Raw genomic sequence first — 11,031 nt, forward strand, 5'->3', positions numbered from 1 at the left:
GAGGGAGGGAAGGAATGAAGGGGCAAAAGAGAGTTTCATGCCTTATGCTAGGGGAAGCCAAAGAGGAAGAGACAGGGATATGAGATGGCCGAGAGACAGAGCCGGAACAGAAAACAGGAGAGTAGGGAATAATGCAATAAGGATTTAGAGAGAAAAGCATATATGGACATGACTGCAAAGGGGAGGAGGAGGAGGGTTGATGGGAAAGACAGCTAGGAAAAGCGGGAAGAAGGGGGAGTCTGGAAGAAATGGGGGAATGGCATGAAGGCAATGCAGAGGCTGGAGGAGAAGTTGCAGGGATAGAGCTGCTCCACAGTGTATACTGAAATACACTAAGGTGATAATCATGATATTCATTTGTTGCTCAATTTAACTGTTCTTACAATTTTCCAATTATTACAGGGCATTATTTCTCTTTACCGTGGCTGTGGTTACACTTGGTGCAAGAAATAGATTCTTTACTGAATACCATGTGGCAATACCACAATGTAAATAATATTCCATCACAAGCCAAATTCCTGCATTCAAAATTGCACCGTACAGAAGCATTAGCAAAAAAATGTACTTAAAATGGTCATTCTTAAAGTTACATCAACAAGTCCGCAGCATTTCACTGTTGAAGCTGGTGGAGAGGGAGCTAATTTTGTTGATTTAATGTATAACAATGCATACACAATAACAATAATAAACTCTCAAATTTTAATCCGCAGGCTACTGTAGCACTGGAAAAACAAGTACAATATTTCCCACATAACTATAGTTGAATAGTAACATAAAGCTGAAATACTTAAGTCAAGAAGCCACCAAATAGGCTACCTCGAAACTGTGTCAGTACTGTAATTGAGCAAATGCACTTTGCACTTATTTACATTCTACCACAGAAGATTGTCCTCAGGCTTCTGCTCTCGGGTCTGGAGTTCACATTATTAATCTGACCGTCCATTAAACCGTCCACTTTCATTACTAACTGACTACTGATATAGGATATGTTCCATAAACTGAGGTGGAAAACATCCTTGAACATGTCCATCACAGGAAGGAACTATGTTGCTAAACTGGACAAGCAAGCTAAACTCGCATGTGTTTAAGTACAGTTGTGGTGACAGGAGGCAGCAAACTCACCGTTTTATTCAAGATGGATTCTTGAATACAGGCAAGACATGCAGCCTGTGCTGTTCAACTTTAACTAAAAGCGTGGACTAATTTACTGATCGTCCTCTTTCACTTTCAATGACGCAGGCATTAATTTAACCTATTAACGATCTAACTGCAGTGTGCAGTGTAGAACATATTATCATTTTCATGTTCATTTTTCTTCTTCTTCTTCTTCTTCTTTTGCACCCTATTTACTGAACTGAAGTAATTCACCTGCTACGGCGCGTGGCCATGTAAACCAATAGCAGCACAGTTCAAAGGTCGCAGCGTAGCGGAAGTTGTTGGCTGATTTTGCCACTGCAGCAAGTGCATGCAGCTTTTAGCTGGCTCACACGCTTCTCAACGTGTTTTTTGCTGTTTGTCATCGAAAAGCAAAAACATGAAAACGTTCGGAATGTGCGAAAGATGAAGTCGCCACGTTTAGGGAAATGATTTTCACCGGGATCGCCTCTGAAGAAGAGGATAAGCTAACGTAAAGAAACCCGGAAGTGTTGTTGAAGGTAACGAGCTTGCTACTGTAGCTTTCTTGTTTGCCTGGGAAATCAGAGTCAGGGTTGAAATAAGTGGCTAGTAGTCATCGTTTCATGACATGACATTATTAGGATTACACACTTGTCTTGAGATGAGTAGGCTGTGCTGGCTAATCAAATGAGCTTGTAACGCTACTTAAGTCATTAGCAACCGGCTGCTTCATGTAGCCTAGCTAACGTCTCTGGCTTTCATACTTTTCCTAAACACCTAACATGTATCAAATTTTCATGTCAGGTTGCTACTACAGATCTTTAATTTGGGATTTTTAGTTGAGTGTCATGTAGCGGTTTGGGGTCTTGGACTAATTTACGGTATTTTGTTTAGATCAAGACTATATAGCACAGGTATTCCATTGTTTAATATTTTGACTGCAATTATGTAGGGGCTGTTATCAAAACGGAACAACAGACAGATATTTTACCATGAAATGCAATGTAACCGCTTGTGAATGCTTTTAATGTCTTAACAAATGCTTTTGAGGAATACTTGACATATGCAGTAATGACTGTTATGATGCAGTACCAGTCTGAGTATTGATGAAAGTCGGTGCTCAGAAGGTCTGTGCATGCACGTCTAAAGTTTCTTGATGATTTGTCCAGTGTGACAGTGGCTCACAGTCTAGTGTTTAGTATGCTGACATCTTTGCACCACATCAAGAACCGTTTGCATATTCAAATAATGAAGAAAGTTGCCTCATCCGATCATCTATTTATGGCATGACTTCCTTGGTACAACTAGTTGAACAGGTCTTACTTTTGTCGACGCTGTCGCTGTGATTATTACCTTATTGTCACATGATGAAAGCCAGTTGTGGAGTAAGTTTGTCACTACCATCATTTAGTTTCAGGTTTATTTACTTTATTATATCAGGTGATTTACCTAATGTTAGTTAGTTACAGTGCTGCACAGAAATGTGTATCTATCTGCATTGCCAATCAACAAGAATGATCTGCTGTAATGCTACTTTGAGTTTTGGTCTGCCTTCCTACCAAAGCTTCAGACTCAGCTTGCCACTTGAGCTGGAGAAAATGTTGTCCTGTATGATTGTTTCCTGAATCTCTATTTGTTTTCCCAGCAGCCACAGACACAATGAGTGCCAAATATGGGCTGGTGGGCTACAACAGTTCACGGAAGCACATTTCGATCTCCATCCCGTCGTCCACGGAGGTGATGTCACCCCACATAAAGTCCGTGGAGGAGCTGAGGGTCCTGGGAATCAACCTGAGCAGCTTCAATACCCCCACACAGTTCTTCATCTGTGTGGCTGGAGTCTTCGTCTTTTATCTCATCTATGGATACCTTCAGGTAGCACAGGAAGAAAGATACAATTTGAAAGATGCACTCAAGCAAACACACAGATATGTATTGTAAAATATCTTGAAGTAATCGGTTAAAGGTTGTCACAGTGAAAGGAGAGGCCTGTGGTGAGAGCTCTTTTTGTCTATTTGTATAAACAAATACAAATGACTGGCATGTATACCCTCTCCCAAGCTTGTTTACATGCAATTATTAATTATTTTATTAGTTGTTGCTGGAATCCTGTCGGTGTAATTGCACAAATAGGCTGGTATAGATAGCATATAAGACAACTCAGATGATTTATGAATGTTTGCATTTCATCTTATAGGCCTTATATCATTATAACACATAAACACTTTATGATTCTATATTTGTCTCTCCACCTAGGAGTTGATATTTTCTGTGGAAGGCTTCAAGCCTTTTGGTTGGTACCTCACTCTAGTCCAGTTCGGCTTCTACTCCATGTTTGGACTAGTGGAGCTTCAGCTCACACAGGACAAACGCAGGAGGTAAGTTTACACCCAGGTGACTCCCTTTACTCTTCTTTTATTTCTTCAGCTTCACCACAGTCACATCAACTGAGTTATGTTTCCCTGTCCTCCAGGATACCAGGGAAGACCTATATGATCATAGCATTTCTAACAGTGGGCACTATGGGCTTGTCCAATACCTCTCTGGGCTACTTGAACTACCCCACACAGGTCATCTTCAAGTGCTGTAAACTCATTCCAGTCATGATTGGAGGAGTGTTTATACAAGGTAAGCTGTCGTCATAGGTGCAACTACATATTACACACATTACATAATTTTCTTTACAATATTAATGTTCCTTCATAGTACGTGATTAATATGTCCTGCTCTTTAGCTGTGGATATCTTCCGTCTTCCTCTTTATGAAATGATTTGATCTGCACTTTACACATCAACAACTTTATTCATATGGACACAAAGATGAAAATTGGGCCTTGAGCAGTTCAAAACATCAGGAATTGGATTTTTCTCCCAGAATTTAAAAAAACTCTAAAGTAAACAGAGTTAAAGATAAAGGATCTCTGAAAATAAACATTTTCCTTGTTAAATTTAAAACAATGTAACCACATCATCTGTCAGGAGAGGTGGACTTTGGAGAAGGTACATTCTATACATCATTTCATCTTACATGTTTCCTTTGAAGCGATGACCATCTTTCAACATTCGGTACCTCCTTTTTATCTAAGTCTGTTGTTTTCGGTTGTCAGAGCCCAGTCGGCCGTACTTCTCCCTGCTCTTGGTTCTGTCTGTCCTTTCATCCTCACACCGGCCCTCTCAAGGTTCTGTGTTCTCAACGTCAGACAGATTTCGGGTATTTTTTGCCTTCCTGCGTCTCTCTCTCTCTCTCTGGATGGGTAGATGTGAGGGCCACGGTCCCTTAAGGGGTCGCGAAGAAAACAGAATTTGTTCACTTAGAATGCAAAGAGGAAGGAAGGTTGGAGAGAGGGTTGGATGGATGGATGAAGGGAGGGGTGTGGGGTTGCATCTGATGTGAGGCCCTTCAAAGGCGAGTCGGGGAATCAAAGCCGACCACGGCCGACCTGATGCTGCGTCCCCTTGTCAACCTCAAGGCAACTATCCGTCAGCCTGTTTTTGGAAGACTCCTTCATCCTGTTGTTTTTTTCCCCAAGTTTCACGTTTTCACAAAGCTTTTTTTTTTTTCTTTTTTTTTTTTGGTGCATTGTTACATTCACAACCTCAAAAACTTTGAATTGTCAAGACCCATTGTGAGAACTTTCGGTTACATTTTTACCTGAGTCCAATGTCAACTTCTTGTATTTAAAAAGAGGTGGGTCACCTTTTGAAGATTTCTTTGCAAGCTGTGCTGGAGGGGAAGTACTCTCTGCCTTTGCTGTGTCTCAGTTTGGTTTCTCTGTGTTTGTGATCTTGCAAAAGGTTTTGGAAGTTTTAACAGTCGCGTACATTTCAGGTTAGATTTCATGCCAGTATAACCTCTCAAACTTGGTCCTTGTTTTCCTCTGTGAAGTTAGTCAAACCATGATTCAGGAGAATTTCTGAGTTTGGCTTTCTGATTTCAGATAGACTGAAATAATTCAGCATTGTGTGTTTGTGTTCCAGGTAAACGCTATAACCTGGCTGATGTGTCTGCCGCTCTCTGCATGAGTCTGGGACTCATCTGGTTTACACTAGCTGACAGTAAAGTGGCCCCCAACTTCAATGTGACAGGTAACTTCTTCTAGATCCAACAACACACTCCCAACTGTTTCACAGCAATGCTCTAATGCTACAAGCAATGCAACCACATGTTTATGCTGTATCCTCATGGTCAGTGTGTATACGTGGCATATGATATGTGTGAAGTTTGGAGACATATTTTGCTTTAAAACCCTCTAGCTTACCACACTTTCCTCTGTCCAGATATCCATGTTCTTGTGTGTTTGTGTTGCAAACAGGTGTTCTCCTCATTTCCCTGGCACTGTGTGCAGACGCCGCCATTGGAAACGTGCAGGAGAAAGCCATGAAACTCCATAACGGCTCCAACTCTGAAATGGTACCTTGTTTATCTGACTGAAAAAAGTATACAAGTCTATTGGCAGCTAGATCTCGTTGCTGTGTTCCAGGGGCTTTGATGGCTGCGTCATCAAAACCAGACCAAACCAAAACCAGACTTCTAGGTCCTGTGTTTTTGCTTGTTGTTACTATTTTGTGTGTGACTGAGTGGTCACATGGGGTTGTGTTTACAGGTGCTGTACTCGTACTCCATCGGTTTTGTCTACATACTCACAGGACTGTTCTGTGTGGGTGGGCTGGGGCCAGCAGTGGCATTCTGCTCAGAGGTCAGTGTACCTTAAGACAGTAAGACAAAATACTCCTGTCACTTAATGCGGTCGCCCACAGATGAGGTTTTTGACTGAGCTCCTGTGTAATTGTTTTCATTTAGGCTGTATATACTCACCAGCTGGTTTAATTGGTTTTCTTACTGTAAGTCCTGGTGTTATCGCAGCATCAGGAGGAAACAGTTTTTAGTAATGTGTTAAATACTTGTCTCTGATCTTGTCGTCCTCCCAGCATCCTGTGAAGACGTACGGTTATGCGTTCTTCTTCTCTCTTACGGGTTATTTTGGGATCTCCTTCGTGTTGGCCTTGATCAAGCTCTTCGGTGCCCTGGTTGCAGTTACAGGTCAGGGCAGAACAGTTTCTCAAATCTTTTCTTCACGCTGGGATGATCTGACTAGTACAACCCCAGTTTAAAAAAAAAAAAAAAAAACGTTGGTACGTTGTGTAGAAGGTAAATAATATACAATAATATATACAATCATGTGTTCATAAAGTGATGAACCTCGCTCCATCCTTGCCTGTGATCGACTGAGCCTTTCCAGGATGCTCCTTTCATACCCAATCATGATCCAATCACCTGTTACCAATCAACCTGTTAACCTGTGGAATGATCCAAACAGGTGTTTTTGGAGCAGTCCACATCTTTCCCAGTCTTTAGTTGCTCCTGTCCCAGTGTGTGTGAAACATGTTTCTGCATCAAATTCAGAATAAGCAGATATTTACAAAAATCAATGAAACTGATAAAACATTAAATATATTGTCTTTGTACTGTTTTCAATTGAGTATATGTCAGAAAGGATCAGCAAACTATCACCTTCTGTTTTTGTTGTACACAGCATCCCAACTTGTTTGGAATCAAGTTGCATTTGATGTGTAACTGTAGTGTAGACAGAAAACTGTCAGAATTCAGAATATATTAAAAAAAAAACACAATTACTCTGTTACCAAGCTGTTTGTCTCTTTGAACGTGTTAGAAAGTCACATGTGTTGTGCTTCTTGTTCTTTTATTTGTAATTACGTAAAACCACAAATGTGTTTTACGCCTTTGCAGTGACCACCGGGAGAAAGGCCATGACTATTATACTTTCCTTCATGTTCTTCGCAAAACCTTTCACTTTTCAGTAAGTACCGTCACCTTTTGACTTGGTTCAGTTTTCTTCTAGTTGAACGTAAGCCCACACTGACCTCTCCTTTGACTAACACGGCTGGTTTAGCCCCTTGTTTTCATGTCCTCAGTCCATTTTGAGACCCCGACTGCTCCTCTGCTCTTTCTCCTGGTCCTCCACTCTAACTCACCCTCCAACTCCTCGGCGTTATCAGTAGGCTCTCGTTTGCTGCTGTGCCTCTCCTCCTCTGTTTCTCCATCGTGACTTTCGACATGCATACACACACACACACACACTCCACACAAAAACTTTTTTGTATCATCATGGCCAATTTCATTCTCCCTCTAGCTGGTGTGTGCACTCCACCACTGCTGGACTCACAGTCCCTTCCCTGGCTGCAGTTTACACTTTTTAAACCACTTTATCAGTGTATATATACAGTATTATCACTTGACAGCTAGTGCGACCTAACACCAACTTATTTACCTTTATTGGAAAACTGTGTATTATCAGTCAAATACAGATGGATGACACACTAAAGGGAAACCAACTCAAACCAGCCAAATGTCTTAGTAAGGAGTTGGGCCACCAAGCCGTCACAGTGCTCCTAGCTTGTGCTTTTATTTGCGGCTGTACTGGAGGAATAGACACAATTCTTCCATGAGATATTTCTTTTTTTGGTGTTTTTAGAACGCTGTGTAACACATCCATCCGAAGTCTGTAAATCTGATGACCATCTTGTTGAACCCTTCTCTACTTCATACTGTAAATCCAACTATTACATTAACATTAACTAGCGTTTGCTTTTGTTTCCACTTTGCAGTCCAGTTCATTTCCGCCTCGCCTTAAAAATATCTAACCTTTGCGTGTCTCCCTCCTCAGGTACATCTGGGGCGGCCTTCTGGTGGTCTTCGGCATCTTCTTGAATGTTTACAGTAAAAACAGAGAGAAAATGAAGCTTCCCTCCATCAAGGACCTCAGGAGCTGGCTGCTGGCTAGAAGGAAAGTTCGACTTCTCTCACAAAACGTATAGAAGGCACCGATAGTTGTAGCGGAAGTCCTGCGCTGGCAGACCATGCGTCTGATCGGATGTAGAGTTGGCCCACCTGGTTCAAGGGATGTTCTTGAAACCATGTGCCCCGAGCTACAAGCCTCATCGCCACCAACAACGAGCCAAGGATGGGTGTACAGAGTTTGGCCACCAATCAGCCTCAAAAACAGCTGACACATGATTAAGTTTCGATGGGTGATAGAGTCTCTATCTGCCAGTACACCACCGGTGTAGAACTGACTGACATTACTCAAACTCTCTGCAGCAAACTGAAGGAACTCTAACTTTTTTTTTTTTTTTTTTTACAAGGGGATCAATGCTAATGGGCTCTTTTAAAGCAACGCTTCAGAGCTCCACAGAAACAGCCCCAACATGGAGGACAACTGAGGACTTTTAAGACTGTCTAAAGGGAAGCCAGCGCCTTAGCCAACCAAATCGCACAGTTTTGCACTGGAAATTACTTGTACACTTAAACCCTTGAGTGGTTGAGAAAGACTGAAATGTTGGAAGAAAAGATTGTCGTGTCTGAAAATGAATGTCCCCCCCCCCCCATGAAGAAAAAGTAGATCTTGATTTAAAAAGGCATATTTGCCCCCGCATGTGCCAGGAAGACAGAACAACATTTTGTTTTACATAACCATTGTCTTGATGAAAGTGGCTTTTTCATAGTTGATTGGTAATTTATATATCTGACTGTGCCCTGTTTCATCATGTGGGGTAATTTTGGGGAATATGGAGACATTTGCTCTCGTGTAAATCAATAAATCAAAAATGTCAACTGCCATGATTTGCTAACCATGTGTTTGGGTGAAAGGGTACCACTCTTTTTACATTAAAACAAACTGAGACGTTTCTCTTAAAGTCCAGTGTTTTTTGTGTGTGTGTGTGTATGTGTGTCTCACCAGCTACCCCTTATTCTCTCCCCTTGCACCGCTTGAGAGAAGAGTTGAAATGTTGCCAAACTGCGTGTGTGTGTGTGTGTGTGTGTGTTTTATCCATCCAGTGGCCTTAGGCATGTTTGATTAGGAGTCCTAAAAAAAAGATAGCACTGTTAGACAGAAAATAAACAGCAGTCTGCACTGTGCCTAGGCTGTCCTGTTCATTTGCATCCATCCTGTGCTTGTGTGTGTGTCATTCACAAATGCCAGTCTCCATCCGCACTAAATGATGATGCGATGAAGCTCACACCTGGTTCTTCACCAAAACACCACAGTTTCCTCTGCTGGGCCACTCAAGGTTTTTATTTTTCTTCTGTTGGTTGAATTTGTTTCCTCAGTGACAATAGTGTTTCTACCAATAGCACATTTAATTATTGTGTAACAGTAGGTGATTACAAATACTTTATTTTTTCCCCTTGTCTTTCACGCATACACCACCATCGCTGAATCCCTGCTTTTGGTCTAAGTATCACTTTGCATCTGATGTCAGTGGAAAACATGTAATCCAGTGCATATACAGGGCCCAAGAAATCTGTGCTTGTCCAGTCCTGTTCACTATATCATACAGCGTACAGCATAGCCCTTTTGATGAGCAATATAATTATGACTGGTGTCTTGATTATAGTTGTAAATACACATATCCACAGGAAAATCCATAGTAATAGTGTTTTATTATGAGTCGAGTCTATCACCTAACAATGAATAAGCCTCTGGGAGCACCAGCCAATGTTTCTCGGCGATGGACATCTGGGACAAGACTTCCTCTTTTGTGCACCAGCCGTTGTTTACAGTCCTATTAGCAACTTGATTTTCAGACACCAACAACAACCTGACATTTCAGCTAATCTCTACAAACAGATCTACATATGAATGCAGGTAAATTTATAAAAGCTATTAAACAAGATCATTGTCAGACGATAGCCGATTGATACACAGATTTCATTTCAGCCAGTGCACGACGCCTCTTGTGCTCTCCATGTGTTTACCTGCATGCAGCCAAAGCCAGCTCAAATGTAATTGGTCAATACTACTCAGACAGTGCAAACGGAGACCAGGACACTTGTGATACCAAAAACTTGTCCCTTACCTACAGCCTATTCATATATATGTATTCAGATATATGTTTATAGAGATTATTGTGAGCCTAGATATCCACAAAATCTTAATAAATGCTTGTCCTGAGGTAAGTGAGACTTAAACTGCAGGGCCGCCAATCGATTACTGACACTGTCCTTCAATCTGGGACCCAGAATCCTCTGTGTCAAAGCGCCCTGAAGCAGGACTCCAGCGCTGATGTCCTGTCTGCTGACCATGCATTCTGACCTCCTGCATGCAGCCGAATTCTCTTGCTAATGGAGATTCACAGGTAGCAAGAGAATTTCCCTACAGAGGTCAATAAAGTGTCACATTACATCAGCTCACATGTCCGGTGCTGAAAATCTCACAGCCTTTTTTTAATTGGCTTTGTACAAAAAATAACTTAATCTAGAAATATAGAGGAAATGTTTGAGAAGTCTTTTGTCCTTGATGATTGTCTCTGTGTGTGTGTGTCTGTGAGAGAGGGAGAGAGAGTGTGTGTGTGTGTGTGTGTGTGTGTGTGTGTGTGTGTGTGTGTGTGTGTGAGTGTCACTGCTATAGCATGGTGTGAAATGACAGAGACTTGCCAGCTCAGCAGGAGGTAGCTGAGTGTGTCTCTCTCTGTGATCCTAATAGAGGCCCAGATATTACAGTCTCACTTCTAGGCGGGAAACCTAACGCTGGGCCAATTAGTAATTTGGTATTTCATAAAATTTGGCAGCTTGTGTCTGATGACAAACTGACAGAGATCCTCTCTCCTCCAGGGAACCTTTGGCAGTACAGCAGCATACACACACACACACAGAGAGAGAGAGAGAGAGACACACACACACACACTGAGAACTGTTAAGTTTTTCTTCCAAAAAGCAAAGTGGCAACTGCTGAACATACTGGGAGCACGAAACTCAGTTGAAAACAGAAAATGACTTTGGATGCATTCTTGTTTTGGCTGCAGATTCAGGTTTCACACAAGCATGAAGTGGGAAAAAGATTTTCTTCATGAGGCCTTTTTTATGACGTACGGCCGCTCGCTAAACGGCTGTTTG

General features: G+C 41.8%; 1 protein-coding gene across 2 annotated transcripts; it reads left to right on the forward strand.

The window, feature by feature from the left end:
• The first annotated feature begins 1,425 nt into the window (after positions 1 to 1,425).
• On the forward strand, positions 1,426 to 8,822 carry slc35b3 (solute carrier family 35 member B3). 2 transcript variants are annotated; one of them, XM_041961492.1, is made up of 10 exons: positions 1,426 to 1,655; positions 2,762 to 2,991; positions 3,373 to 3,494; positions 3,590 to 3,744; positions 5,094 to 5,201; positions 5,429 to 5,526; positions 5,720 to 5,812; positions 6,045 to 6,156; positions 6,865 to 6,934; positions 7,802 to 8,822. In XM_041961492.1, the coding sequence occupies exons 2-10, from the start codon at positions 2,776 to 2,778 to the stop codon at positions 7,950 to 7,952; spliced, it is 1,125 nt and encodes a 374-aa protein (XP_041817426.1). In that variant the 5' UTR covers positions 1,426 to 1,655; positions 2,762 to 2,775; the 3' UTR covers positions 7,953 to 8,822. The 2 variants fall into 2 exon arrangements, with proteins under 2 accessions (XP_041817426.1, XP_041817427.1); XM_041961493.1 differs by having other exon boundaries at positions 2,765 to 2,991.
• Positions 8,823 to 11,031: the final 2,209 nt, after the last annotated feature.

The sequence above is a fragment of the Chelmon rostratus genome, chromosome 20, assembly GCF_017976325.1.
Source record: "Chelmon rostratus isolate fCheRos1 chromosome 20, fCheRos1.pri, whole genome shotgun sequence".
Lineage (NCBI taxonomy): Eukaryota > Metazoa > Chordata > Actinopteri > Chaetodontiformes > Chaetodontidae > Chelmon > Chelmon rostratus.

What these genes read in the sequence shown, in the direction of transcription:
- slc35b3 (XM_041961492.1), top strand. Translation starts at nt 2,776, where the DNA reads ATGAGTGCCAAATATGGGCTGGTGGGCTACAACAGTTCACGGAAGCAC. An exon ending in CCCCAACTTCAATGTGACAG is followed by an intron (nt 5,202 to 5,428) that starts GTAACTTCTTCT and finishes TGTTGCAAACAG; the next exon opens with GTGTTCTCCTCATTTCCCTG. An exon ending in TGCCCTGGTTGCAGTTACAG is followed by an intron (nt 6,157 to 6,864) that starts GTCAGGGCAGAA and finishes ACGCCTTTGCAG; the next exon opens with TGACCACCGGGAGAAAGGCC.